At 44.3% G+C, this 27731-nt stretch overlaps 4 protein-coding genes across 11 annotated transcripts in view; 3 read left to right on the top strand and 1 right to left on the bottom strand.

The window, feature by feature from the left end:
- The window catches only part of ipo13b (importin 13b), a 38523-nt gene extending 35937 nt beyond the window's left edge, over positions 1–2586 (top strand). The window contains 2 exon segments of the mRNA XM_048252103.1: positions 135–316; positions 633–2586. Coding sequence (XP_048108060.1) covers positions 135–316; positions 633–729 — 279 coding nt within the window. The 3' untranslated portion in view covers positions 730–2586.
- Positions 2587–3025: 439 nt separating this feature from the next.
- On the bottom strand, positions 3026–16912 carry edem3 (ER degradation enhancer, mannosidase alpha-like 3). Of its 2 annotated transcripts, XM_048251943.1 has the most exons (21): positions 15502–16912; positions 15314–15359; positions 14688–14788; positions 14373–14412; positions 14072–14184; positions 13544–13697; positions 12658–12792; positions 12340–12445; positions 12153–12250; positions 11660–11785; positions 10917–11000; positions 10637–10720; positions 10298–10422; positions 9474–9648; positions 9154–9299; positions 8628–8772; positions 7384–7575; positions 6404–6569; positions 5902–6087; positions 5403–5450; positions 3026–4877 (listed from the first exon to the last, which is right to left on the bottom strand). In XM_048251943.1, the coding sequence occupies exons 1-21, from the start codon at positions 15618–15620 to the stop codon at positions 4483–4485; spliced, it is 2784 nt and encodes a 927-aa protein (XP_048107900.1). In that variant the 5' UTR covers positions 15621–16912; the 3' UTR covers positions 3026–4482. The 2 variants fall into 2 exon arrangements, with proteins under 2 accessions (XP_048107900.1, XP_048107901.1); XM_048251944.1 differs by lacking the exon at positions 5403–5450.
- Positions 16913–17865: 953 nt separating this feature from the next.
- Positions 17866–21348, top strand: npl (N-acetylneuraminate pyruvate lyase (dihydrodipicolinate synthase)). Of its 6 annotated transcripts, XM_048251950.1 has the most exons (12): positions 17866–18152; positions 18402–18484; positions 18580–18653; positions 18779–18866; positions 18950–19007; positions 19100–19175; positions 19272–19364; positions 19579–19724; positions 19987–20033; positions 20297–20381; positions 20527–20566; positions 20778–21348. In XM_048251950.1, the coding sequence occupies exons 2-12, from the start codon at positions 18417–18419 to the stop codon at positions 20924–20926; spliced, it is 924 nt and encodes a 307-aa protein (XP_048107907.1). In that variant the 5' UTR covers positions 17866–18152; positions 18402–18416; the 3' UTR covers positions 20927–21348. The 6 variants fall into 6 exon arrangements, with proteins under 6 accessions (XP_048107907.1, XP_048107904.1, XP_048107903.1 ...); XM_048251947.1 differs by having other exon boundaries at positions 17866–18144; positions 18405–18484; positions 19100–19364; XM_048251946.1 differs by having other exon boundaries at positions 17866–18144; positions 19100–19364.
- Positions 21349–22048: 700 nt separating this feature from the next.
- On the top strand, positions 22049–25216 carry LOC125300217 (cysteine-rich motor neuron 1 protein-like). 2 transcript variants are annotated; one of them, XM_048251942.1, is made up of 5 exons: positions 22049–22292; positions 22613–22849; positions 23297–23455; positions 24112–24309; positions 24582–25216. In XM_048251942.1, exons 1-5 carry the CDS (start codon positions 22109–22111, stop codon positions 24860–24862), a joined length of 1059 nt encoding a protein of 352 aa, XP_048107899.1. In that variant the 5' UTR covers positions 22049–22108; the 3' UTR covers positions 24863–25216. The 2 variants fall into 2 exon arrangements, with proteins under 2 accessions (XP_048107899.1, XP_048107898.1); XM_048251941.1 differs by having other exon boundaries at positions 24109–24309.
- Positions 25217–27731: the final 2515 nt, after the last annotated feature.

Raw genomic sequence — 27731 nt, 5'->3', positions numbered from 1 at the left:
TGTAGCACTCTAGAATCTTTGGTAGGAACGGAGCATGTAGCACTCTAGAATCTTTGGTAGGAACACAATACAGGATTTTCAGATCTTATACTTTGTCTTCACTTCCGCGTTTTCTCGCCCCCGCTCTGCTGCAGGCCATTGGTGGCCAGTCGTCGCGGAGTCTGATGGACCAGTTTGCCGAGGTGCTGTTCTCCCTGAACAAGCACTGTTTCGGCCTGCTCACTGTGTGGCTGAAAGAAGCGCTGCAGTCGCCCGGCTTCCCCTCCTCACGTGTCTCCCCCGAGCAGAAGAACACCTTCAGCCAGCAGGTCCTGAGGTAGGATGGAATACGCACACACACACATGCACATGGAATGCACATGGAATACACACACACATACACACAGAATAAAGGTGTCTAATTCACATGCAGAAGATGACAGTCCATTCTTAACAACTTGAATCGCAATCATAATCAAATACCTTAATTTTATATAACTTAATAGCTATTCCATAATATTACCTCAAGTTGGTTGAAATAACTCTACAGGCGACACAATGGTACATCAGTCACTATAGTCAGTAAAGTATGCAACATAAAGTTTCAAAGAAGTGACCATTATTTGTACAATTGTTTTTACTTTCCTATTCAGGGAGCGTGTGAACAAGAGAAGAGTGAAGGACATCGTGAAGGAGTTCACCCTGGTGTGTCGAGGCCTCCACGGCACAGAGTATGCTGCCGAGTACTGACTGACTGACCACTCTCCAGCTCCGGCTCCACAGTCCCGAAGCAGCCGGGTCAGGCGCTCCGGTGCCAGGACATCCAGCACTAGCGCTTCCCCAGGCCCCGTGAACTTCATGGAAATATCCCCCCAACTCTCACACAAACCCACACACCATGGCTCTACAGATGTGCTGTGCAGAAAGGTTGTAGTCTTTCCCCCCAGTGCAGCCTGAGATGAGGCAGAGACTAGCTGAGACTGTGCAGTCAGTCAGAGCAGGAGAGGTCATGTTTTCCTCTTTTATCCCTTCTATTTCTCTCTCTCTCGCTCTCTCTTTCTCTCTATATATATCTATCTATCTATCTCTATCTCTTTTCTCTCTTTTTCAGTCTGTGTATGCAGTCTCTGTCCATCACTTTCTACATCTGTCATCTTTGCACCCTTCATTTATCTATCTCTACCTCTATATTCATTTCATTTCACTTTTCCATCTATCTATTTCCCCTCTTTCTTTCCTCATCTCCACCTCTCCTGCGGCATGCACACTGTAAAATGTCATCCCTTCTTTCTATTCGTTTTTCGATCTTCCGTGGCTCCTAGGCTGTTCTCTTGTGACTTTTGCATCCGTACGAACAAAGATATAGTGTTAGGTCAACTTTTTTTTTTTTAGAGATAAATGAAAAGAGCTATATTATGTATGTACACATACACAAACATATATATATATATATATATATACAAATCTATATTATTAATACAGGGTGCGATAGTCCTGCTGCCACTGCTGCTAACAGACAGAGGGACCAATGAAGACTGAAAACTCCTGTGGCTTTATTCATTGATCATCATCTATATCTCTATATACATATAAATATCTAACAATTCCAAGCTGTCGCCCTTTTATGCCCTTATTCTGCCAAATTGTTGTGAACTTTTGTCATGTGATATAGGTTTTTTTTTAATTGTCATATTTTTTTTATATAACATTAGCAGTTGGATAATGGTAGGCCCAGTGGTAATTGAAAGAAACTGACTGGACAGGAGAAGAATGTCTGCTTACTGCTGGTCCACACAGTGAATGTGGAAGGACTTGTTTGCCCTCCCAGCTGAAGGGATGAAATGGACTCCTAAGAGAACGGTAGCCGGTCTGGTGATGAGGAGGGGAACTCACCATCACTTCCTCTCAGGACTTTTGGCATGGAACGTGGCTTTTGTGACCGGTCACCAGAAAGAAGGCCCTGGTAAACTAATGGTCAGTCAGTGGTTGTTTGGATGACCAATGGTGGGCCTACTTGGAGCTACTCTGTCAACTCCCCACTATACAGCACTGTTGTAGAGCCGTGACGATTGTGTTTTAGCCATGCTAGTTGACGCACATCTTGTGACATGTCGCGTATGTAAAAGATACACGTCTCACTTGTAGTTTGACTCTTCGGTGCACTTATTGTTTTGGGAACTACAGTTTTCCTTTTAATGGCAAAAAAGACGCAAGACACTAACAGCAATCGTAATGGCATCTCCATGATGGCTAAGTTCTCACCGGCCCTCCTCATCTAGACATGCGCGCACACACACACACACACCGCATGCCATAAGTGTTGACCACTGTTTCTTCTGACAGTCCATGCCCAGTTGGTGCCTGCAGACATGTAGCATGCGTGTTCTTTTCGGGAGGGTGTGGGTATGGGAGACACGGGAGGGTATGCAACGCTTCGGTACACTGAGGGAGTGCCGGTACTGTTTTGATTATGCGCACGGTTTGGTTATGCCACTTGCGTCAATCAGTGAGACAATTAAGAGAGATGGGGGCGGTGAGAGGTTGATCTGTACATTCATTTTTTTGTACCTTGTTTTAATTTATTAAATATATCTAATAAGACAATAACCTGTCTTGGTGTTGGTCTCTTTATGAGTGAATGGATTCTATCCTAGTGAAGGTTGGTGATGAGGCTCAGGAAGTCCAAACAAAGGGGAATATCAAAAACTGCTTTACTTTCCAGTAAAATTAATGTGGCAATATCTTATGAACTGATATCAACAGTGCCCCTATCACATTCGGGTCCAAGGCTCGAGTGTGGTCGGGTCACCCCCCACCCCTTCCTGTTAGTCTCTCCTCTGTCCAGTTCTATAAAGGCAAAAATTCAGGCAGTTTCTTGAATGTCTTCCAACAATCATATTAACTGTTGGCCTGCCTGCAATTTTTTTCCCCTTCCTGAAATATTCAAATAATTCTCAAAATCATACAACTCCTCTCAACCATTCCGGCGTGTGAAGATACTTGAGTCAGACAGGCCACGTATGACAAAAAGATGAGAGACAAGTGATGAGTTAAATCAGGAAAGCCATTTCAGCTTTATAAAATGAGTGAACAAGATGAAGACAAAATGGTGGGCTTCATCATCACTTTTTATTCAACTTTATTATTGTTCTCTGCAATCCCTTCCCCTTAGCTGAACGTCCAATTCAACTGCCAGTTTTCAGAAGTCTTTACGTGAAACAACACCTGCCTCAGCTGGACAGTCTGTTAAATTATGTGAGGTTAGCTTCTTCAGCTCCCATTGGACCTTCCACACCAGACCATGTGGAAAATGTCCCTTCTGCGACTCCAGTCACGAGTATAACATTCATAGTTATGTCTCAGTGAAACCTGAGATCCGACGGCTCGAATAGTTTGATCCAAGGCGACATATCTCTCATCTCACTCTTCTTGTCTGGGTACGTAAGTCAGAGAGAGAAGTGTGTGTGTGTGTGTGTATGTGTGAGAAAGAGAGAGAGCGCCTGGGGCATGTTCAAGATGGCACTGGAGTAACAACGCTGCCCACAGCTGTGCGCTTCTATGTCGTTGCTTCTATCTGTCTCATCCTGAACGTGCCCCAAATGAAGGACCACAACACCGGATCTCCTTCTGTGCCGAGACTCATGTGCATTCCTCAATGATGAGAAGCTCTTACATGTGCGCAAGAGCTGAAATAAGAAGCATTTGAAAAAACTGCAAAGTACATTATAATACATATATACCATATATATGGTACCATACATATGGTTATACACTTCATCATTCCATATAAGGAGGATGGGATAATTAGGTTTCCTAATTTTAGTCGTTGATTTCATTTTCTGACTTCATGGCCACCTCCCCACTCACAGTATCATAGCTCACTAACGGCCCCAGTAAATGAGCCTACACAAATTAAATTAGTACAAATGCCATTAAAAAAGACCAAGGAGGAGGGGAGGGGCGGGGTTATCACAGTTGAATCAAAACATTTAAATCAGTTTTCCGATCAACACTGTGACTGATACTGTCACCAAAGAGATCCATTTTTATACACCAAAGGAAAGACGTTAAGACAAGAAAAGGCGACGTCGGTCGGAGGCGCGAGCTGCAGGGTGGTCATCTCCAGCTCTGGGGGTGAGGCGCACTCACTGTTCGATGCCGTCCACTGATGGAGGAGTCCGAGCAGGTGAACAAACCCAGGGGCACACCTGAGATCCTGGAGACAGGCGGGGGGTGGTAGGGGAGAGGGGGGGACCTGGGTAAGGGGAAGCAGTCGCTGTGGGTTACCACTGGAGTAAGGAAGTCTCACGCCACCGAGGTTAACACACCCCCTTCCCTGCCGGTTTGGAGGGTGTCCTTTCCCTTAATGGCGTGGAGCAGTGAATTGAAGACTCCTGTCTCGTTGTCAATGGCAGCCGTGTATAGTGCTGCCTACGTCTGAAGGGGATGAAGAGAATGAGAGAGAGAATGAGAGAGAGAGAGAGAGAGAGAGAGAGAGAGAGGTCAGAGCTCGTCCTTCTCCATCTGCCGAAAGGCCTCCAGGTCCTCCTGCCAGTCGGCTAACAGGGCGTCCAGTAACCTCTCGGGGTCCTTGTCAGATGACTGCTCTTCCTTAGGCTCTGCTTTTGCATCTGGCTCACTGCCCACCTTGGCTGGGGGGACCACCGCCTCTTCATCGTCCTCCTCCTGCTCTGTTTTGGGTTGGTCAGGCTCCTGCACGCTGGGCTGTGATTGGTCTGGAGGCGGAGAGGAGGAAGAAGAAGAAGAAGAAGAAGAAGAAGAAGAAGAAGAAGAGGTGGAGGAAGAAGAAGAGGAGGGGGGAAGAGAGGAAGAGGCAAATCCGGGTACACCACGGTCCTTTTCCTCAGTGGAGCAGTCTTCCTCCTGCACATCACCACCTGTGGAGAGGGAGAGAGATCAGGGAGTGTGTTCGCTCAGTTTGCAACCACACCTGTTTAACAAATAGCACTGGCACACACACACACACACACACACACACACACACACACACACACACACACACACACACACACACACACACACACACACACACACACACACACACACACACACACACACACACACAGCTTGAGAAGCACTTCTATGAAAGCAGAGGTGGAAAAATTGTCCAGACCATAGAAGCGGCACTACCACACCAATGGCCATACTCCGAACCAATGGCTGTACAACTGTCAAATTCAAACAGCTGAAGGTGAAACGCTCGAACACACCTCTGCTTTCCAGAACTCAACTTCAGACGTCCACATCTGCCGACTACATTACATGCAAGCGAATGGTCTAAGCTAAACACAATGTTAGCCCACAGCTCCTACGGACTTAGCAAAAGGATGGGTGGGTGGTGTGAGAGAAGGAGGTGAGAGAGGAGGATGAAGGAGAGGGAGGAGGAAGAGGAAGTTACTTACTGCCGTCCAACAGGACACCCGGGAGGGCTTTCCCTTTAAAGAGAGAGGCTGCAGATCCGCAGAGGGTAGAGCAGAAGCAGAGGATAGGAGCATGGTTACATCACCAGGGGAGAGAGGGGGAGAGAACCATACGATGGAGAGAGAGAGAGAGAGAGAGAGAGAGAGAGACAGAGAGACAGAGAGAGAAGACGAGAGGTGTAGCTCAAATACTCACGCCTCATGAAATCGTATAGTCTAACCCTGTAATAATACAGTAAACGCAACTAAATCAATTATGCAGGGACTTTAATACTCTACATCCTCTCTGTCGCAGTTGGAAGCCAAGACTTCATACTTCTCCATTCACACCTCTTGGCAACTACTGTAAACTTTTTCATGTTTCATGTGACACTTCACACAAGTAAAAAGCAGACAGTTCAAAGTCAGTCCTCTCCAGCAGGCAGAGTTAGGCTTAGGCTTTCCCCTGTGTCTTTCAGCCCTCGTCTCTGGGCAGACTCACCTCGGTCGCGGGCCTTGTCGCTGAGTAGCACCTCCACCTCGCGGTACTCCTTCAGGGCCTCCAGCAGGATGTTGCCCTCTTTGTGGAACAGGAAGAGGAGGGGCAGCGTTACGTCATCTGTGCTGCGGCCATCTCCTGCCATCTGGAAGAGGGGCGCTGTGTCGCTGCTGCTGCCCTCGTTGTCATCTGTGGGGAAACACACACACACGAAATTGAGGTCATCCCCAGAGACAGACATTTGATGACTGATGAGCCAAGGCAATTTTACACCACATTTAATCACATCCTGTCTAATAAACTCTGCTGAAGACTAAAGCCAGTCAGTTGAGCAATGCTGTTTCTCATAAATCTAGTATGGCAGCTACTCAAAAGTCTGTGACCAGCTTCTAAATCCATCAAACCGTATCTCCATTGATTTTCTATGTTTCTATGTGTTTTCAGGAGGACTGCAGTCACTCAGTCCGACATAGTCAGTCCATATTTTTTGTCCCCGTGTCCTCACCGATCACGATGCCCCCGATGGCGCCGGCTTTCTGGATGTGGCGGGCCTTCTCGGCGAACATGCACTGGCCCCGCTGCAGCAGGGCAATGCGGCCCTGGACAAGCTCAGCATTGGTCACCTCCGCACAGCCACTGTAAGGCTCTGCCACCGTCACAAAGCCTCGCACCTGCAGAGAGGGCCAGACAGATAAACAACATGTTAGCTTTCTATTCTGTGTTGCAACTTTGTGTTACGTGTTTTGCTTTGGCAATGCAAATGTTCTGCCATGCCAATGTGGTAACATTCTTAACAACCAGGCAACACAGGCACCATCTTTAATCACGATCAGGGATGGAAATCACGACCAGGGACATGTTACCAGCAACAAAGTTCCAGCAGCAAATCCGAAGCTCTCTGGGGCGAGGCCCCATCTTATACAGGTTTATCTTAAACAGTTACATTGTTTCCAGGCAAACCCATTACATATAGACATAAACCCATGGCCTTCATGCTGTAGTTTCAGCAGAGACAATAGACAACTCAAACACAATACCCCATATGCATCCCTCCATCTTTCCTGCTGTTGGAGGCCACATCACATGATATTAATTATATGTCAGCACTATTCTCTGCAGAAGCATAGGCAATGCATAGAGAGCAAGTTGGATGTACAGACTCAAATACTGAAGAACACCAGTTCTTCCCAAACTTAATACATTATATGTAAACCATACATGATCTCCGTTGCACTCTGTGCATGTAAAATGTGCTATACAAATAAAACTGACTTGACTTGACTATTATTATACAAAATGTAATGTTGAACACGTGCAATGTAGGGAGAGTCTAAAATGCTATCCCACACTAACAAAATTTACTAGATTAAAAAAGTTACCAAAATTAATTTGAGAACATCGGAGTTAAAAAAAAGAGTTCTAACTCAGAGAGATAATGAATCATCACAGACACATGTAGAGCTGGGCTAGTCGATCTATACTCACCCCTGTGCTGCTCTTGGAAAGGTCCGTGCCAAACTGTGCCGGACCGGCGGTCAGTACCACCCTGCCAAAGAAGGGGTGTGAGACAATCTGCACAGCGCGAGGGGGGAGCTGCTCCTTCTGCTGCTGGCTTGAGAGCTCCATCATCTCCTGCATGAAGCGCATGCCGTCCTCTGCCGCTATCGCACTCACTGCCTGCAGGGGGCCACAGAGAGGAAAATATCTCAGTGTCCAGTAGCAAGACTTTTTGTACAACAGAGCATACAAGATCCACAATAAACTTCCAAATTGGACTCACCACTGCACTGCACTTACACATTCAAATGCCAGGACATTTCAGAACTACACAAACAGCCATGCCATTACTTTCTTACTCCAGATGCAACATTTTGCACTGTTTACAGCACGTAATGTACGTCAGGAGAGCTTCACTAGAACTCAAGCACCTTTTCCAACACTAGAACTCAAGCACCTTTTCATCACTAGAACTCAAGCACCTTTTCCAACACTTGCCTACACAAAACAACTACATACCAAAATCTGGAATGAGATCCTTGGCCCTCTATCTACTTATCACACATTTCAAAAAGGCATACGAACACCTTCTCTTTGACAGCTACGCCTGTAGCCACTGACTTATTTCCATTATTGGTCTGATTGCCTTTACACACGCTCAGATCCTATCTTCCTTGCGTGTCTATGTATTGTGGTTGTAGTCTGTATTGTTTGTAGCTATTGTGTTGTCTTTTTTCCTGTTTGTTGTACTCAAACTATGTCTTGTCCTGTTTGCTTTGTTTGTTGATATGATCTGTGAAGTGCATGTAGTGTGATGTCATATTTGTCCTTTCGTGCGGCAGAACAGGAAACTGCTGTACACCAGTTTTTAGTTAGTCAACTGAGTCAGGCTTGTTTAAACTGTAACCACATTGTTACTTTTAATCCTTTCCTGTATAATAAATGAAATGAAATGAAATGAAAAAACGAAACTACGATCTAAGCATTAGACTTTCACACTTAATGCATCTTCGAACAAACTTATATAGCCCTCAGCATTATGCAGGATTAGGGTCAGACTCCAACAAACCATTTCCGCCTTACTCTCTGTTAACACAGCAACATAATGTATGGTTTAAAAAACTGCAGGAGCTCTGATTCATTTAGGTGTTTCCAATGAGATTGTGTGTGATTGTGCTTGTGTGTATGAGTGTGTGTGTGTGTGTGTGTGAGAGCATGCATGCGTGTCTGACCTGAGAGGCATGCTGCACCAGCTGCACGCGTCCGTCCTTCAGGTGGATGAGGCTGACGCCCATGCGGCGCAGCAGCTCCAGGTGCTCGGGGTTGTTGGCCATGAAGTCCTGAGCCCTGAGGGGCAGACGGCCCATGCCAGGCTCCCTACACACACACACACACACACACACACACACACACACACACACACACACACACGGAGGAAGAGGAGAGGAACGAGGGAGAAGGAAGAACAGAGAAGGGCTTTAAGAATAGAGCATCATGGACAGCAGTGAGAGCATATATAGTGTGTGCCACCACAGCCACCAGAGAAAATAAAAACTAACAAATACCTCTTACTTTCCAAACACCCAATGCTCAACGACCAGAGAAACTCACAGAGGGATTCTGCTCAAGGATTTTAACCATGGGCCAAGAGTAACAAAGTTCAAACTACATTCACTCCTTTATTTAAAGCCTTTTGGCTCTGTCGCTCCCACCATCACACCATCACTCCCTCAATCACTTCCTCACTCCCTGGCTCACCGAATTGGGCTTGGGCGTGGACAACTCTTGTCCACAGCGATTTTGATTGGGTCCCTGAGATTCCGTGGATAGGCAGGATCGGGAAAGAGGAGACGTGTATTGGGGCAGGTCCAGTCAAAATTTGAGTCATCCAACTCCTCAACGCCCTGAAAGACAAACACACACACACACACACTGAATCTGTAAGGTCCGGGGGCAGCAGGATGAGGATTGTGTGCACATGAAAAGAAAAATGTTTTCTTTCTTCTGTGCTGAGAATGAGAGTGAGGAATGAGAGCATGAAGAACAAGGAGACTAAGGCAAAGAGGCTGCCGCAGTACCGTGGAGTTGGAAGCAGAGGGCGACTGTGAGCGCGGCGCGGTGGACAGTGACAGCGGCAGCAGGTGAGCCTCTGTGGTGAAGATGTAGTCCTCCACGTCGAAGGGCAGGTCATCGGATTCCGCAAACAGCAGGAAGAGGTATTTGAACATCTCGGCCAAGAAGAAGGAGTCCATACTGAGAAGAGAGAGAGAGAGAGAGAGAGAGAGAGAGAAGAGGGGCCATCAAACACTCAGTCTCAAAAGGCACTTATATGACACACTCACACTATAGCGACTACACAGCACAGAGATGCACACAGAATCTAAACTATGAATAAAGTCAAGTGAATTGAGGGATTAAGGGAACTCTAAACTTAATATGTAATTCATTTCAGCTTCCACAATGTTATTTCAGCCTAAACTGTGACGGCAGATAATGCTGTGATAAAGAAAGAATGGAAGACTCCCAATGTGATTGGGACACGTTACACTGCATCTTAACTGCATGCGATGCGAGTGAGCGTTAGCTACAAAATCAGTTTGGTTACATTGTTTTCAGTTGCATTGCAACACGGTGCTGTGCAGCGCAACATTTTGAGTAGAACTTTTTCTTTCTGTTATTCGTGTTGATCTGCTATTTAGTACAAGAAATATGATGCAATAGATGGGCATATTTAACAGATTCAGCGTGGATCGAGAGCATTCAATGCTACACGACAGTTGCTCGCTCAGATGCTATCAGAATACACTGTTATCTGTTATGCCTACACATGGTGGTGTGATGACCAAACCTCTTTGGTTGTGTAAAGAAGTAAAGAGTGTGTGTGTGTGTGTGTGTGTCTCACCGGTCCTCGTGGCTGCCGGTGCGGACGTCCTTCATGGCAGCGAAGCCACAGGGGACACGGGCAAAGCGGTTCAGGTTCTCCAGAACCGTGCGGCCCACCTCCAGATAGTATGGGTCTCCTGTGGCCTGGTGGGACAGTGGGTTTAGGGTAGGCTTATAGACTCTCCCAAATGCTGTACATGGAAACTTGCACCATTTGAAATATTAAACTCAGAAAAATGTAAATCTCACACATATATGGAGAGCAGAGAGCCCTTGACCTCAATAATTCAGGTTTATGAAAAGGCTCATAAGGTTATTATATAACTGCTGTAATGTCTTGCTGATGTGTAATGCTCACCTTATAGAGGAAGTAGGTGCTCTCTGCAAACTCTGGCCGCAAGGGATGCTGGGCCCAATGCACCCTGAAGTCTGTGGTGAAGGCCTGCAGACAAACATAAATGTTACCAGAAAATGTTACCAGTCACAGAAAACAAAAAAGAGTATTTCATTGTGCACTGAACTCAACATGTAATCAGCTGGATTCATATTTCTTTTTTTTTTTTTTGGATTCATATTTCTGAGGAAGGGATATGCTTGAGCAACATGGGGGAGGACAGGAGGATTAAGAACAGACTTGCCTCTGGCAGAAAATTGTGCTTCTTTGTAACCTGATAAAGCATCTCGTGCGTCTCGATGGCAGGCCGGATGTCTCCCTTCAACACCTGAAGAATGAATAATGGAGGAAATGTGGGGGGGAAAAAAACAATATTAAGGGGCCGTTTATACGAGGATGATTGCGAAGGAAGACAACAAAATATTTTATCATAAGCCCGCCATCTGGGGGTTGAAGACGCAAAAATCTAAAGAGTTTTGAAGACGACCCGGGTTGCGTCTCCGTCTAAATGGCTAAACCAAAGATCCTTGATTACCTCTCTGGCTAAACTGTCAAATTAGAATGTCTGCGCGTGACGTGCCGGGGTTCTATCACACCACCACCCAGCGGTCTGGAATGCATATCCAATCGAATATCACATACTCTTGCGTCTTCATATAAACAAAGATTTCCCCCTGAGAATGCTCGTCTAAACGTGAATAAAAAAATGAAGACGAGACGCCACTTCTGCGTCTTCACTTTTCATCGTCACCGTAGAAACGTAGCCTAAACCTCACCTCCTACACAACACCTGCTTTCAACATGTTCAGACATGCAACGGCCCCAAGAGGATGCATCCGTTTGCAACAGCCTTCAGAGGATGCATCCTTTTGCAACACCCTTCAGGGGAAGCATCCTTTTGCAAAGCCCCCTGGAGAATGCATCCTTTTGCAAAGGCCCCCAGAGGGTGCGTCCTTTTGCAATGGTCCCCAGAGGATGCGTCTTTACCTGCAAACCGGGGAAGAAGGCGAGCAGGGAGTCCATCCAGGTGCGTGCTGGGAGCAGGGGCTTGTGGATGTGCACGTCCAGCAGGAGGGGCGGCTGGCTGATGTACTTCATTATGGAAGCGTAGTGCTGGAACACAACACGGAGGCATCAGTGGGAGGGGGAATTAGCGGAATTATCCATTTTACCGTGAAATGAGCTGATCCGAGAGAGAGAGAGAGAGAGAGAGAGAAAGAGAAAGAGAAAGAGAAAGAGAGAGAGAGAGAGCCGTAAGTGAGTGAGTGAGTGAGTGAGTAACCATGAACACCGCTGCAATGAGATCAATTGCAGTACAAAGGCAAAAAACACCAAACACCATTTTTAACAACTCTGTGACCTTTACAGAGAGATCTGCTGCAGTCTGTAGACTAGAGCCTTTGTTGTGAGGATGCCAACGCTGGAAGCTATTCCCTCTTCACAGCCTAGCTGCAGGGATGGGGGATGGGGATGGACTCACTATGTTAAAGCGCTGCAGAAAGAGGTCATCTCCCAGGAGAATGTAGGCCTTCAGCAGGTACTCATAGTATGAGTCAATCCCCGCTCCTACGCCACTATCTGCTCAACAACACACACACACATTAAAATTATACAAGCTTCATTGAGAAATGTACATCAGAGTTTATGACCTGCTGTGTTCGTTGTACCTCGCCGCACCCACTCCCCTGAGTGGATGTTGATGGTGGTCCCCACTAAGTTGCTGTTTCTCTGCCTCTTCTCCCACAGGAAGTCCAGAGCCCTTCTGGCATGGTCCTGCACAGCAGCAACACAAACACGTTTTTAACCAACAGCTACTTCTGCATTTCACACTCATTTTCACCGCACCATTTTTCTGTAACACAACAGTTCACATTTTTCTGCGTCTGCAGTGAATGTCCAAAGAACAGTTGACAGTCCAGCGACAAACCACAAGTTCTCATTTCTCTCTGTCTGAGGGGAAATGATACTTGTTTTTGTCTCGCTACCTCAAATATGGGGTCCCCGGTGAATCGGCTGAGGGCAGCGAACTCCAGGATGATGGTACCAGCGCACGCCGTGCATGTGTCTGTTTCCGTCCCAGTGCGAGTCTCCGGACCTCGAACGCCATGCTTCAGGTTCACCTAGGAGTGCAATATGGACACTGCATTTTTCCTCATCTTAATAGGGGTTTTACATTGTCCTAATATAAATGTTTTACAATAACTATAGCGGAATCTAAAAATAAACAAGTGCATCTAATTGTATGATGAAACGACAGAGTAAACATATGCATGTATCCTGCTTTGGGAGTTATGAGGAAGCTCTGCAGCAGGTGCTGCCATCATGCAGCCCAAGGGAATTTGGCCATTTGGCTTCAGGCCATCTTAGCTTAACTCAACTGAACCATTTGCTAACAGTACAACCGCAACAAACAGAGCAGACAGACAGATAGATATGGACAGACAGAAAGAGAGAGGGGGAGAGAGGGAGAAATGTGAGTATGTCTAATAGCATTTCGATAAAGATAAGATAATCTCTTATTTAATCACTCACGGGGAAATTCATTTGCTACTTGCTGTTTTTAGGAAAGGCAAATACTTCATTACAAAATTCCTGTAACCAAAGCTACTTCAGTTAGACACCTGGAATGGTTATCCAACAGTCCTGAAGGAGGAGTTCCCACACATGTTGACCAATTGTTGGCTGCTTTTCCTTCACTCATGTTAACTGAAAAGCATTCCTGATGACTATTGTTATGACGCTAGCAATGATGGTGCCCGATAGTGTGCCAAGCTGTCATTAAGGTAAACTGAGGCTACTTTGAAAATCTGTGTGTGTGTGTGTGTGTGTGTGTGTGTGTGTGTGTGTGTGTGTGTGTGTGTGTGTATTTACCCTGGGGTAAGGCAGCCCACTGCTCGTGTTGAACGCAGGCAGGAGCCTGAGCCCCAGGTCCTTAGCCATGTGGAGGAGCTCATCGCGGTACCACAGCATGTGACGACCCCCTTCCCTCAGCATCACAGCCATGGAGTGGCCCCCTAACAGCCCCCTGAAGATGCACATGGACCAACACCAACCAGTCATTCACACATACCAACAACACAAACTCAACTGGAGCTATTGGATTCAGAAGTGGGCCTATTTATCATTTTAGCTCAATACAGCACCACAAAAGTTAAATAATTAGAAGCATAATAGGGTTGTATCTGACAACACTGGAGAGATGCTATCAATATGTTACATTTATGCATAAATGTATTCCTATGAAAATGAATATGTATGTACATTTCAACTGAATGTCAACAGAAACATTTAAGGAAAGGAAAAAAACATGGTTGGTTATTGAGATATCTTTAATCCAAAACCAACCAAAAGTTGGTAAGTATTCTACACACTCAAAATGCTCATAATTCCAAAACTCACCCCAGCACCCTGATGTTGGTCTCAAAGACAGACACCACAATGTCATTGTCCAGTCGCACATCAGACAGGACTCTTCTCACAGCTGCTTCAAATTCCTCAGTTTTGTTCAAAAGCTGTCGAGAATAACCAGATGCTGCACTCAGGCCACTTGTTGTGCTAAATACAGACCCGGATGGGCCCGCCCTTAAAGTAAATAGGCAAACAGTGTGCTGTATGTGGACTATCTTAATCTAGGGCAAAGCTGTTAAAGTTTAATTGAAGAGAATCAGCTTGCGGGGCAACCAATGGGGCCATCACTCACCACCAGAGTATCCAGTGTGTCAATGAGCGTGAGGGAGAACCTAGGAAAGAACAAGCCAGATACAGTTAGCCACCAGTTCAATTTTTGTCATTTATTTTTTGTATTTAAGCTATTTATATTACTATCTATTTGATTACTGATTACTATTTAATTATCAGTTTTACTGATATGTCCGACAATACACATTGGACAGACTACACTCTTGCACCTATAACTACATCTGAATCCTCTTTCTCTCTCACTCTTCCTCCCCACTGAGTGGAACTCCTCACTCTCTCGCATCCTGTGCAAATTCCTGCCACCTGAGTTCCTTACTTCCCCAGTGCATCGTCCACATCTCCTCTGCTGGGCTCCAGCCCACGCACCCTCCCCCTGCACGTCAGCGGCATCAGCTCATCGGCTGGGTACGCATGGTCCTGGAGAACCGGGACAAACAAACACACACACACAAACACAGGGAGAGAGGCCCAATGAAAATAGCAGTGAAATACACCATTTTCCCTGATCTGATCTGATCAGAGAGAGAGAGAGAGAAATACAAAATACAAATGAAAACACATTTTTTTTTTTTAAAAGTCTAGTCTATGTAGGCTGAAGGCATTCTTGTATTTCAACTGTCTCTTTACAGAGGGTGGTGATCTTATTTGTAATTTAATTTACTGTGTCAATATTTGTTCTCAACCTTTGAAAACCATCTCCAACACAGGGAGAACAAAGCATCTGAGGATGGATTAAGCAAACAGACTAATTCTAAAAAACACTAGAAACATCACCTCAAATTTGGAACTCTTTTGGTTTGAGGGTGAGCAAACCCATGGCCTGCACATGATCTACTGTGCTTGATCACAATAACAACAGTGCCACTATTTCAGCAAATCAAGGAGCCAAATCTCATTCCTGAAAGAGATTAACCAAGAGGAAAGGGCCGAATTTGAACATACCATGTAACTGCGATAAGCGTGGTCAAACATCTCAACCACCTGATCCCTGGGAGAGAAAAGGAGAGGGGGGGGGGGGGTGGAGGGAGGAGAAAATGTCAAACCAACAGTACACATGTTGGTTCTAGCTTCTCTAGAACCAACATTCATTATACTGCCCATACAACATTTGAACATGAGCTCTATCTCACCTTAATTTATGCCTCTCGTCTCGAGACATGCAGTGGACTGGCCTTAGGAAGGCCAGTAGCAGCAGTGGCAGCCATGAAATCTTCATGGATGCAGAGCAGGATTGCCCCAGAGTCCACATGGTTACAGTAACCAAACGTATCAAGGCAGACTGCAGCCTTCCATCCTGCTAGTGAATGCACCAACTCTTACTGAGGCAAAGCTACACTAAGAGTATTCAGCAATTTCAGCATATATGCCTCCACTGCATCACCATCCTCCATATGTGGTCCATCCTGAAGAAACCAAAACTCCCAGATCCAGCAACAGAACTAACCTCTCAGCAATTGCTTGGGCATTCTGAGTGTTCCCAATGTGTAAAACTGTGACAGACAACGTCTTTTATCCCTCTACCAATCTAGAAACTGATCGACCGAATCAGCTTGGAGATAAACACAATAGGCAAGTGCCTCGTCAGCCCAAGTGCCTGACGCTCTTAAGGAACTAGAAATTACCTCACAGGTTTCCTTGTCACACCCAGTCACTGACAGTTTGCTAGAAGCAGCAGCCTATCTTTTGTAAACATGACACGTTGGCAGAAAAACGTTCCACGCTACCAAAATCACCTTGTCTGATAATCTAACAAGGGTTGTAATAAGATGAAAACACTGCTTTCACAAATTAGTTGCTAATTTAGTATCGTAAAATGCCGCTATTGTTCCTTTTGACTTGTGTGTCCAGTTCAACAGAGCAGCATGTCAACGTGAACATTACCTGACGTTTGTCTCAATACAAAACCACGCAATATGACAATGGCACGAACAAGTTAGGATAGTCGAGCAAACTCTTGTAATCTAGTTATCTAATTAGGTAAACAGCGAAGGTTTTCCCACAACATTCCTGGCATTAGCTAATGACAACTACAAGCCAGTTAGCCATTTAGACACCACAAACACATAAGATAGGTAGCGTGCTAGCTCCAGGCTAACACTGTTTGGCCATTAACCTTTAGCTACCGAGCTAGCTTGCCCATTTTTGTATCCAAAACCGATAACAGAGGTGGGTTTCTGTCCTTTCTGCTGAACGACGACTTTTCAGTGTTGTCAGGTCTACAGTCCAGACGATCCTTCAGTTTCTCCAACTTATGTTTATCGTGTTATTTCCTCCTTTCGGTGACAGCTTCTCTCTACCAGCTGTTTGAAGCACAGCAACGTTCCTCTCCCTTTAACGTTATCGAAACGAGCTCCGAAACATATGGATGAAAACTAGACTACAAGGCATCATATGGCTTTGTTCGAACGAAATGTTCTGTTTTTTATTAGGCATCCGTAGCTGCTGGTCAGTTAACTAAACCATGAGCCCCTCACATTAGCCCAGCGGCACACTCAACATAGCTGATAGAACACCGGACGCTGTCCGACAGAGTATGTATACGTCAACATCCGCATCCGGGCACCCACCTGTCATTCATGAATGCGGCAGACCAACCGACCAATCATTTCACTCGTCTGTCTGATCAGGAAACCTGGGTATGATTCAGTGGTTAGTCTTTGTAAAATAATTTGTCAAATCAATTTACACCATTGTAACAAGGTATCCAAAGCACTGAAATAGTATATTTGCCTGGTGGTAGCCAGGTGGTAGACAGACAGTTTTGGACATGTCATCAAAGGACTGACAGGGAGAAGAACCAATGTCAAAAATATACCAGAGAATGGAGAACTGCCACTCTCGGAAAACTTCCGGTTTCTGAACTGGTTGCAGTTCCTTCTGTGGTTCCACATGAGGGCGCTCGTCCACGAGTGCAGAATGCATGGAGGTCTATGGAGCTGTACCCCTCAAAATCCACTTTTCTCGGGATATAATTTTTTTTTCAAGTAATTTGAATATTGTATTCGAAAGGGGAGGCATGGAAAATACACTTGGTTGAGTATTATATTTAGTATTATAATTATATTGTCACATTGTTCTAAAAAGCCTTTCAAACGTGTCAATGACGTCACTCATTAGCACAATGCTAGCGTGTTATGGGCAACAACGACCCAACCTGTAAGAAAACAAAAGGACATAAGTACTCGTTCATTCAACTTTTGACCAATAACCCATGTTGAAGTTATACAAACTGCAATCAAATCTGAGATTTGTCAACGACAATCAGGTGAAAGAGACAAATTTAGCCGTCTAGCTCCATTGGCTCCCATTCATTCTGCACTCATGGCGATCGCCCCCAGTGGAAATCTGGTGGAACTGCAACCAAAATTCGGTACAATGGGACCTAATACGGAGTGGCCAGGCTCTCCGTAGACGGGCTCTGAATATACTCAGAAGGAGTTACCTAGCGTTCATGGGCTTCGAAAAAAACTTTTTCCGAGTGAAAACATTATCATTCCGCGTCATTCACGTCACGTAATGTGTGAGTCAGAGGTCGGAAACTGGGGCTAGATTTTGCTAACAGAGTTGCCCTTATTCTACACTTCAAAATAAGGATATCTGCTCACATGACTTGGTCTCATGACCTGCACATGCTGTGATGTCAACAACGGAGCAGGAAGAAAGAATCCTGAATCAGCAACACTGGTATTCAGTGATCTGTCTCTCTTCAATCTGAGGGACACCCTGCACTGAACTGGACAACAAGATCGCAGACTGAAAAACGTGTCAGAAGAGTGAGTAGGTAGGGGTTGTGTTTTATTTGGTGTGGTTGGTCAGTCTTGAAGTCGAACTGTTTTAAGACACTCAATTTAGGGTTATATTGTTATTGTAATAGCCATAGCATTTCAAGACACATTTTAAGACAAGCAACCCCGTCCACTGTCACAGTCTTTTTGGTGTACCCGTGTGCGTGTGTGTGTGTGTGTGTGTGTGTGTGTGTGTGTGTGTGTGTGTGTGTGTGTGTGTGTGTGTGTTGAACTTTTTTCCGTAGTAGTTCCTCTGAAAAATGACTCATGATGGCAAAAAGCTTACAGGGCTTGTAGCTGCAACATTCACACCCCTCACACCAAAAGGGTAAGTTGCCACATCTTGATGGTGTAACATTCTTGATGAGAAAGAATTTTGAATGTTATATCCCATCCTTCTCTTCTTATCTCCTTTGTGTCAAGTGAGGTTAATCTCTCAGTGATTGGACAATACATTGACTTCTTAGTCGAAAAGCAGGGTGTACGGAAAATCTTTGGTGAGTATTACCTTTAACAGGGCTGCGCTGTTTGTGATTAATTGTATTAATTGTGTGGAAAACAGCGGTGTAAACGGCAACTGCAGCATATATATTTCTTTGTTTTACGATCATCTCGTTGTCAGTGAATGGAACCACAGGTGAGAGTCTGTCCCTCTCTGTGGACGAGAGGAAACAGCTGGCAGAGGCATGGTGTCAAAAGGGCAAGGGAAAGTAAGTCACATTACATCAGGTTTGCAGAATTCTCACCAGTGGTCGTGGACTGAATCTGAGCCTTGCATGATATGGTTTTACAGACTCGAAGATGTGATTGTGCACGTTGGCTGTTCAAGTCTCAAGGATTCTCAGGAACTGGTAAGAACAGGATGTGCCTTCAGTCAGACATTCGCAAAAATGTCTAGGTCTGATATTCTGTATGTACTCTAAACTAACTATTGCACACACAGGCACGCCATGCTGTTGAAGCAGGGGCTGATGGGATTGCAGTTATCTCTCCGACCTTCTTTAAACCGCCCAATGCTGGTATGATGCCTTCATTTCTATATTCACATACATACTTGCTCTCATCTTTTTTGTTTATTTGTGGTGTGGACAGATTTATATATCCTCTCCCCCTAGCTTCACTGAGGCTGTTTCTTCAGGAAGTTGCTGCTGCTGCTCCTGCTCTCCCATTCTACTACTATCACATCCCTAGCATGACAGGGGTTCACTGTGAGAACACTGCCCTCCTGTACTTACTCAGAGCTCTTATCCATAAGTGCTCATCCATGGGTGTTAGTTTTTGTAGCATTCTGCGTGTAGTAATGATCAGTAGATATAAAGCATTAAAACAAATTCTGAATCTAATTCACAAACATTTATTTCAGCTGTGAGCTACAGCATTCAAACAAGAGCTTATTGATCTTTTTTTGTCTTCTGATCTCAGTGCTTGCATTAGATGTGGTGGAGGGAATCGAGAAAGTGATCCCATCGTTCAGAGGCCTGAAATTCAGCGGCAGTGACCTGTTAGACTTTGGCCAGTGTGTTAGTTGCAGTCCTGGTCACTGGACACACTTGTATGGAATGGATGAGGTATTTTGTTCCTACAGATCAGCTTACTTCATGGTCATTTCTCCAGTGTGTTTTACCATTTGAAGCACCTTTAGTTTAGTGCCTTTGGTAAACAATTACTTGGTTAAGTCTTGTCCTGTCTATCAGGGCAGCATGTCCCAAGACAACATGCATCTGGTTTTCAGGACCAACGCTATTACCTGCTACTCAGCTACCTTTGTTATCAAAACAGTTTTATGACCATACGATTTATTTTATTTATTTTTTATTTTTTCATTTGTAGCAACTGCTGGCAGCTCTTGCCATGGGAGCAGATGGTGCAGTGGGCAGGTAAGGCAGCAGCTCTCACAGTGCATGTAAACCTGTGAAAGTCAAGTTATGTTTAAGGTCTATTTAGTTCAGACATGGAAATGGAGAATTATTTGTGTAACCATTACACATCTTTTAGAAATGCTCAATGTATTCACATCAAGTGAAATTTCAAGTAAATGTTCAGTTATTTCTTCTGCTCCAATATTTATTGTAGATAATGTATATGAAATTGATCATTTTACAAATTGGCCTAACCATAGTTGTCTGATCTCATCAATCAGCACATACAACTATATGGGAAGTACCATGAACAAAGTTCTGTGTGCCTTTGACAAGGGAGACCTGGAACAGGCCAGGAAATTACAGGTAACCGTTCTGTTAACTTGCTAAACTCAGATTTATTTCTGTTTACGTGCATATGTACAATGTTTGTATGGGATTTCTGGATATATTAAAACATTGAATGATATTTGTGTTTGTATTTTAATCCAGAGTTGTTTCTTTGTTAAAGTTTCAGATGCAGGAGATTATTCTGTTTGCAATAAAGCAAGGTAAGTGGCATTGTAGTTGTTGTTTGTATGAATATTTGAATGCAATGCAGAAAGCTCCATACTTTGCATTCACAAATGATCTTATGTATATCCATGTCTTCTGCATGTATCTACATGCCAGTTTATTTTGTGTCTTCACATTCATGAGGGGGCAGCTTGGGGTGTGTGTTTGAATGGATCAACAAAATGTGCATCTTGCTTATGTGTGCAGGGTTCAACCTTGCCATGAACAAGCAGCTAATGAGTGAGATGTCTGGAATATCTCTGGGGCCTCCACGTCTCCCTCTCATACCCTGTGATGTGACAAAAGCTCAGGTTGTGGTCCAGAAAATGTACTCCGTCCTGGGTGAACAACAATAATGGTTTAATGATGGCATTCCCAGGCGCATTACCTCCAGTAATACTCTACTTTATGGACTTGATTACTTGAAAATAGAAAATATATTTTTACGTGGCTTTTGTTTTGTTTTTCAGTGTGTAGATTGTGTTCATTTTGTTTCTTCATGAAAGATGCCAGTGTTAATGGTAATGATAAACAATCAGGCAATGACTGATTATATTAGGGATTTCACTGTAAAGGTCTTTTTTAAAGGGAAAATGTGCCATGTAAAACATCTAATGTATTCTGTTTTAACTATGGTAAGTCAGTATTTCAGAAATTTCATTTTTGACACTCATACGTTTCTACCTGAAAATTAACTGTATTTTTCAAGAACACTTTAATACATTTCAGTCACTTACAAAAGAGGTTTACACAGCAAAATAAACATTCCAAAATAGTATCTTGTATCTTTCTCATAAATAATGTTTCTGAGTGTGTTTGTGCTGTATGTAAAGTATGCAAACACATCCGTTTGGAATATTTTTCTTTTCTCTTATCACCTAAACTGTAGGGCCCTCATGTCCAATGTTTTGATGTGTTTGGGAGTTTGGGACTCACTAAGGAATAGTGAGTCTGATCATGTGATTCACAGTGACCCGAGATTCAAATGACCTCACCCTCATTCCTACCATCGTGCTGGTGTTTGCTTGTGTGTGTATATGTATGTATGTGTGTGTGTGTCTTTGAGTTACACAGAGCTGTTTTGTGCAGGAGCAAATTGGGCAGCTTCGTCCTGTTTTCTTTGGCTTACCCACACCACAAATCTCAGAGCCACGCATTCCAAGTCGGGTACACAGTCAGGCGCACTTGAAATCCTCTTTGCAAGAATGACACTTATTTTTCATTTTGATTCTAGACACGTGAATACTATGGCCCTACGGATGTTTCAAAGTAACGTGAACAACAAGAATGTGTAAGATGTGCTTTGCCTATTAACCGGGTGTTTAGATAGCCAGATGTGTGTCTGGCAGGTGATGTAGAAGAATCAAGCAAACATGAAAGAGGGAGGAAAGGGTTTGTGGTTTTGGCAGCCATCAGTCAAGAATTTGGCTGCAAAAGTAAGGGCCAAGGGGTTGGGGGAACACTGGCATGAAGAAAGTTGGAGCTTTCTGCTCTCGCCAGTCTGTCCGCAGGGCTGCTCTTGGGTTGAGTACAGAAGCATGATCTGCCTGTCACTGTGGCTGTGGTGGACCTTGCTGAGGGGCTCTTGTCAGACAGAAGAAACATGGCCGGTTATACTGGGTCAAGGTCAGCCATGTGGAGTGGGCATAGAAGGAGTGTGTGGAGCTAACCTCACATGCGTGACTGAAGAAGAACAAGCTTCTGCCACAGGAGTATGTACAAGTAAGTTCACTATACATACAATCTTGAGGCTTGGACTGTTGCATATATATGAACTGCCTGAAACTGTTTTTTACATGTCAGATTTGTAATATTATTCCTCCTTTTGTCATGGGAGTGTGTTTACTGTGGTAAACATTCAGTATATTCAGTATATAGATTGCACAATAGTAGCAGACATCTGTTGATTAATACTGGCTTACAGAATCAAATAGGGACACTAAGAGAAATAATGGATGACTGGATTTATTCCCATCCATCATTAATTTGTCCTATTATCCATTCAGTATGTATAGCTTCACATTGATCCCATCTTGTCATAGCACCACTGGATACAGACTGTGTCCCCTGCACCAGCGTGCAGTGTCCTCCAAACAGACGTGTGTGCCCCGGCGGGTATGTGACAGAGCCGTGTGGATGTTGCCCACATTGCGCTCGCCAGCAGGGGCAGTTGTGTGGCGGCCCACACTGGAGCAGAGGCTACTGCGACCGAGACCTCACCTGCTCCCAGATCACTGGCCTCCTGCCGGCTACACCCCCACAGACTGGAGTCTGCAAAGGTATGAGGTCGACTAAGGTCCTCAACAGTACGGCACAATAGTACAACCAATGGTTCTCACTACCATAGTAATAGCAGTAACAATCGTAATGCAATCATCTTTAAATTGCTGTACAGAGCTAGTTGAAAGTATGTCTGCTTGTTCAGAATTCTCTCGGCTTTACAGAGATATTACCACTTTAGAGATAGACCAAAAATAACCTACCTCAGTGGTTTTGGAACTACATACTTGTTTGGTACTACATATTACTGTGTATGTAAAGACCAATTATCACAGGTGTCAAGGTGTATTCATGCTCCAGCTGAATTTACATGGTTATATTCCCTTGAAACTGTATTCTGATTGTAGGCCTAGTAATGCCAGATGCAAATAGCCGCAATCGCAGAAATATGATCTGTGGTAACTGAATATGCAAAGCAGAAATGTGTTTCCTCTGCCATTACCCAGTGCTTCCAGGGCATCAGACGGACTTCCTTGCCGACCCGTTGTGCCCGTTGGTGGCAGGTTGCAATGTGAGGTTCGGAACTTGTGACTGCTACTCTGTCCAGACATGCCACTTGGCTTTTTCCTATCAAAGCCTGGAGGACTGTCTCAAGGCCATGAAAGGTATAGCGTCCAATGAACGACCTCTTATTTTTCAAGATAATGAGTCTCACAGCCTCAGTCAGTGGACTTATAAACTATATAGATATAAATGTTGCACACTGTCCACACTTTGGTTTCAGTTCTGTTCTTGTTCTGTTGTTGATATTTGAGCTCAACCACCTATAAAATGACATCCCTCCCATCCAGAAGCATAGTGGAATTGTTAATAGCTTGGTCTGAGCTGCCATGTTTTTATTTCTGGTTTATAGAGCTAGTTCTGGTAATAGTTAGTTAGTTAGTTAGTTAGTTATTGGAGGCTTATTCCAAAGTCATGGAGCACACTGACGACAGGTACCTCAGGGTATTTTTCTGGAGTATGTTTTTGGGGCCTTTTGCCTTCATTCAGATAGGACAGTGAAGAGTGACAGGAATGGGGAGAGATGGGATAGAGAGATGGGGGTGGGATCAGGAAATGGCCACCGGTCAGACTTGAGCCCAGGTCCCCATGGGCACTTGGACCCAAATGTGGTATGGACACTGCAGTTGCTTGCACTACAGTTCCCCCAGCTTCAGAGTACTTTTAATGAAAATCTGCAGCAATATAGATTGTATAGCCTGAACCTTCAAAAGACGTTTTGGGTCTGAAAAACAGATACATTTGCATTTCTCTAAAGTAGATGAATACTACTGGATTATGGATGGAGAGGAAAGTGAAGACCGTGAAGAGATGGAGGAGGAAGAGGAGGAGGAAGAGGAGGAGGACTGCACAGAATGGAACTGTGAGGTGCGGGAGGGCCGGTGTGTGTGCGGGGAGAGGAGCTGTGATCCTCAGATTCAGCCACTGTCCGAGGAAGCATGTCAGGACCTTCTGTTGGGTGTGTAGAACGGTTTAGTTCATGTTTCACTATCTCAGCTATATGGAATGTGATGAAAAGACATAAAAGACCCATGGGTTTTCAATTATTTTCAAACATTCACTGAGACTCATTTTTTTCTCATAATGTTTTAGCATGCACTGAAAACAGAAAACCTTATAGGAAAAAACAGACTGAAATGCATGTGTGAAATGACCGAATGTTATTTCTCTCTCTCTCTCTCTCTCCCCCTGGAAATCGACTCATATATCATTCTTACATTTCCTCCTCAGTGCAAGCCAACTGCAGCAATGTCACTTGTCCTGAACTTCCAGTTCCCTCCTGCTCTGAGGATTCAATATTAACTCAGCCCTTCATCCTGCCTGGCAGCTGCTGCCCCCTTGTGCCTGCTCTGTGCACTTGCGTCTTTGAGAACTGCAAAACACCCCTTCCCACCTGCCCCCCTGGCCAGCAATTTAAGAACACTGTCAAGGCGAATGGGTTTCCAGGTTCTTGCTGTGACTCATATTTATGCGAAAGTTCTGAAGAAGAAGAAGATCCACAAGACTCGTGAGGAGATTGCATTAGTTTGTCTCAGACGAGTATAGATATGAGTCTCCCATGTGTGTTTGCTCTATGGCGTGTCTAAGTTGAATACAGCTGTTAAAACGTTTAAATGTGACCACTTTTTCTCAAATTCATACCTTTTTCGTGTTTATCACAATGAACAAAACTTCAAACTTCATGAACAAGACATGATTTCTCATAAAACGTGTTCAGTTTCTTGTCTGAAGCCTTTATCATTTTATATAAACAAGGTTATACAGTATTTGCATCGAAATGTGCATGTACTGTATAGGCAAAATGTTGATGTTGATGCCAATAGCTGTCACTGAAGAGATTTGTGTTCTCAGAGAGAGCCTGATAGAAGAATGCAACAATACATTTTCCATACCCTGGCATCGCAAAAATAATTCGGTGGAAATGCATGGATTCCAGTTGCTGCTACTGGAAGAAACTGGAATCCATGCATTTCCACTAAATTATTTTTGGAATCTGATCCCTTATCATACCTGTTCATTCTTACTCGTTGCTCGACTTATTGTGACTAAATTCAAGATGGCTGCAAACGCTAAACTTCGTGAAGATACTGTCTGTATAAATCGTCTTGTAAGTAAACTACCAGTGCTTTTTCAAAGTTCTCAATGTCTCGTTTTAAATGTCAGGGCCCTCGGAAGTCTACCAATGAAGTGTGGAGATACATTGAGCCTCATAAATGGGTGTAAAACAGTGATTTATTTGCATGGCTAGCCCGATGCCGAAGCACCACTATTGAAAAAGCTGTTGGTAGCATCAGCTAACTAGCGCCAGATTTTGGAGTGCAGGGGACAAGCCGAGATGGGCTATGAGACATACGTTCACACTCGGTATCATGTTTCAATACACTTTAGGTCAATATCACACCGGAATTCTCCTTTAACAGCTCCATATTTCTATGAATATTCCTCTATCGCAATTTTTAGTAAACAGTAATGTATGCGTGCACACACACAACACACACACACACACGCAATGAAACACAGATGGTGAGAGTAATAGCAAAGTTATGGGCTCAAACTAAACCATTTAATGGTGCATTGAACTTCAAACATTTTCCTTGAGGAGGATGACCCCAGACCCCCCTATGCAGGCACGGATTAAACAAATATGGGCCCCTGTGCACAATATCAAAAAAGGCCCCCCCTCCCCCTGACCGCGACGCGCGCGGGCGCGTTTGCGCATGCGCGTGCAAGTGACTTGCGCATGCAGCCAGCGCTACTCTCTTTTCTGTCGCTGTGCAGGCTGGTGCACAATTTCACACAATGAAAATGTAGTACATTATGTCATATATGATAACTCAGGCCCACACAGAAATGAATTCCAGCAGCTGTTTTTATTATTAGGCTGTAATCTCCCTTTGCTGTCCAAACAGTCTACAACAACATTTTTCACTAAACGGACCGGACACAGTTGTCATATCTGACGGACCGGTAGCAGGGACGTTGATAGTATTTTGTGAGAGGTGGTGCTGATCATATTACGGGGGGTTCGGGGGTGTCTCCCCCTGGAAAATTTCCAAATTCTGGCTGTTAAATATACCCTTTTAACGCAGTTTGGAAGGGGCATACAAACTTTAACAGAGCAAGCAGGGCCTGTTTTCTGTCTGACTCAGGTGACGTGAACATTGGCTACCTGTATGATAAGGTTTTCACTTCACTGCTGCTTGACACTACCTTGCATGGAGACATATTTCACGTTAACAGTGGAGATGTTAGCAAAACTATAGCGTTTGGTAAATGGAGATGCAGATCATCTCCCTAATTAATTTCTTTGCGCAACAGCCCACATTATGCGCTCACTCCAGCGAGACGAGTGAAATAAGTGTAGGCCTATCTGTCATCGCCATTTGCTACGATATAAGCTACTGTTAGGCCTACAACAAGTCGCGATTTATTAGGCTATCCAATCGCTATGCTGTTTTCACGAACATTGCAGGAATCCACTTCATTCACCTACCCACGAGTGGTTCAGTTTCACTTTCGCAAACACGCATACATACATTGAATGAGCACTCATAGCCTACCACTTCCACCTAATGTTATGCCTCTATATTTTATGAATTAAGAAGTATTTATTGATCAGGAAAACATTTAGTTTATTTTTCTTTCGGTCCGCGGTTCCATAACACCATTCAGTTGTGCCGCAAATTAACAGACAGAAGCACCAGGCATAATCTAGCCTAAATTCATGGCAATTTTTTTTTTAATCCGAGGGCCCCAATTGGCTGAGGGCACGTGCACACTTGGCACAAGCCATGATCCGTCCCTGCCCCTATGAGTCTATCCTAGCAGGTCTACCCATATAGGGCTAATAATCTGGTTATCTACTATTCATAGCCTACTAAAATATTTGCACGTGGTTTATGGGTTATGAATGTAGGCCTACATTTAATAGTTTGAGCCTGACATATAGGTCTGATGACATGCCAGGAGTTTGATGACTTACCAGTGGTTTTCAAAGTGGGGGCCGCGAGGGGATGCCAGGGGGTCCTCAGCAAGTTGGAAAGAAAAATAAAAGCAACAAATAAATACATTTGAAAAATTGTAAATATACCCATTACTATGAGGCTTGTTATACAATGCCATTATAATAATTTGTCGCATATCTGAACATTATTTTCCATGATAATGACTGGGAATAGTAGAGTGATAGCTCTCATATAGCAGAAAGCCCCAAATGTAATTTTACACACTGTATGCTCCATCACAAAGTGCTTGTGGCTAAAATAATTATTAGGATTAGCTTAATGTATTTTTAAATTTGCCGTAGTATTGTCGATGGGTTTAATAACACATCAAGGGGTCCTTGGCCAGAACCTAGTGGTATTTGGGGGGCCTTTGTCA

Source organism: Alosa alosa, chromosome 9 (assembly GCF_017589495.1).
Source record: "Alosa alosa isolate M-15738 ecotype Scorff River chromosome 9, AALO_Geno_1.1, whole genome shotgun sequence".
NCBI classification, from domain to species: domain Eukaryota; kingdom Metazoa; phylum Chordata; class Actinopteri; order Clupeiformes; family Clupeidae; genus Alosa; species Alosa alosa.
This window is presented reverse-complemented; position numbering and strand designations above follow the sequence as displayed.

What these genes read in the sequence shown, in the direction of transcription:
- edem3 (XM_048251943.1), bottom strand. Translation starts at nt 15,620, where the DNA reads ATGTGGACTCTGGGGCAATCCTGCTCTGCATCCATGAAGATTTCATGG. An exon ending in GCACCTACTTCCTCTATAAG is followed by an intron (nt 10,423 to 10,636) that starts GTGAGCATTACA and finishes CTGTCCCACCAG; the next exon opens with GCCACAGGAGACCCATACTA. An exon ending in CATCGGGGGCATCGTGATCG is followed by an intron (nt 6,088 to 6,403) that starts GTGAGGACACGG and finishes GTTTCCCCACAG; the next exon opens with ATGACAACGAGGGCAGCAGC.
- LOC125300217 (XM_048251941.1), top strand. Translation starts at nt 22,109, where the DNA reads ATGATCTGCCTGTCACTGTGGCTGTGGTGGACCTTGCTGAGGGGCTCT. An exon ending in ACAGACTGGAGTCTGCAAAG is followed by an intron (nt 22,850 to 23,296) that starts GTATGAGGTCGA and finishes GCCATTACCCAG; the next exon opens with TGCTTCCAGGGCATCAGACG. An exon ending in ATGTCAGGACCTTCTGTTGG is followed by an intron (nt 24,310 to 24,581) that starts GTGTGTAGAACG and finishes TTTCCTCCTCAG; the next exon opens with TGCAAGCCAACTGCAGCAAT.
- npl (XM_048251947.1), top strand. Translation starts at nt 18,417, where the DNA reads ATGACTCATGATGGCAAAAAGCTTACAGGGCTTGTAGCTGCAACATTC. An exon ending in TGTCAAAAGGGCAAGGGAAA is followed by an intron (nt 18,867 to 18,949) that starts GTAAGTCACATT and finishes ATGGTTTTACAG; the next exon opens with ACTCGAAGATGTGATTGTGC. An exon ending in GCAGATGGTGCAGTGGGCAG is followed by an intron (nt 20,034 to 20,296) that starts GTAAGGCAGCAG and finishes CTCATCAATCAG; the next exon opens with CACATACAACTATATGGGAA.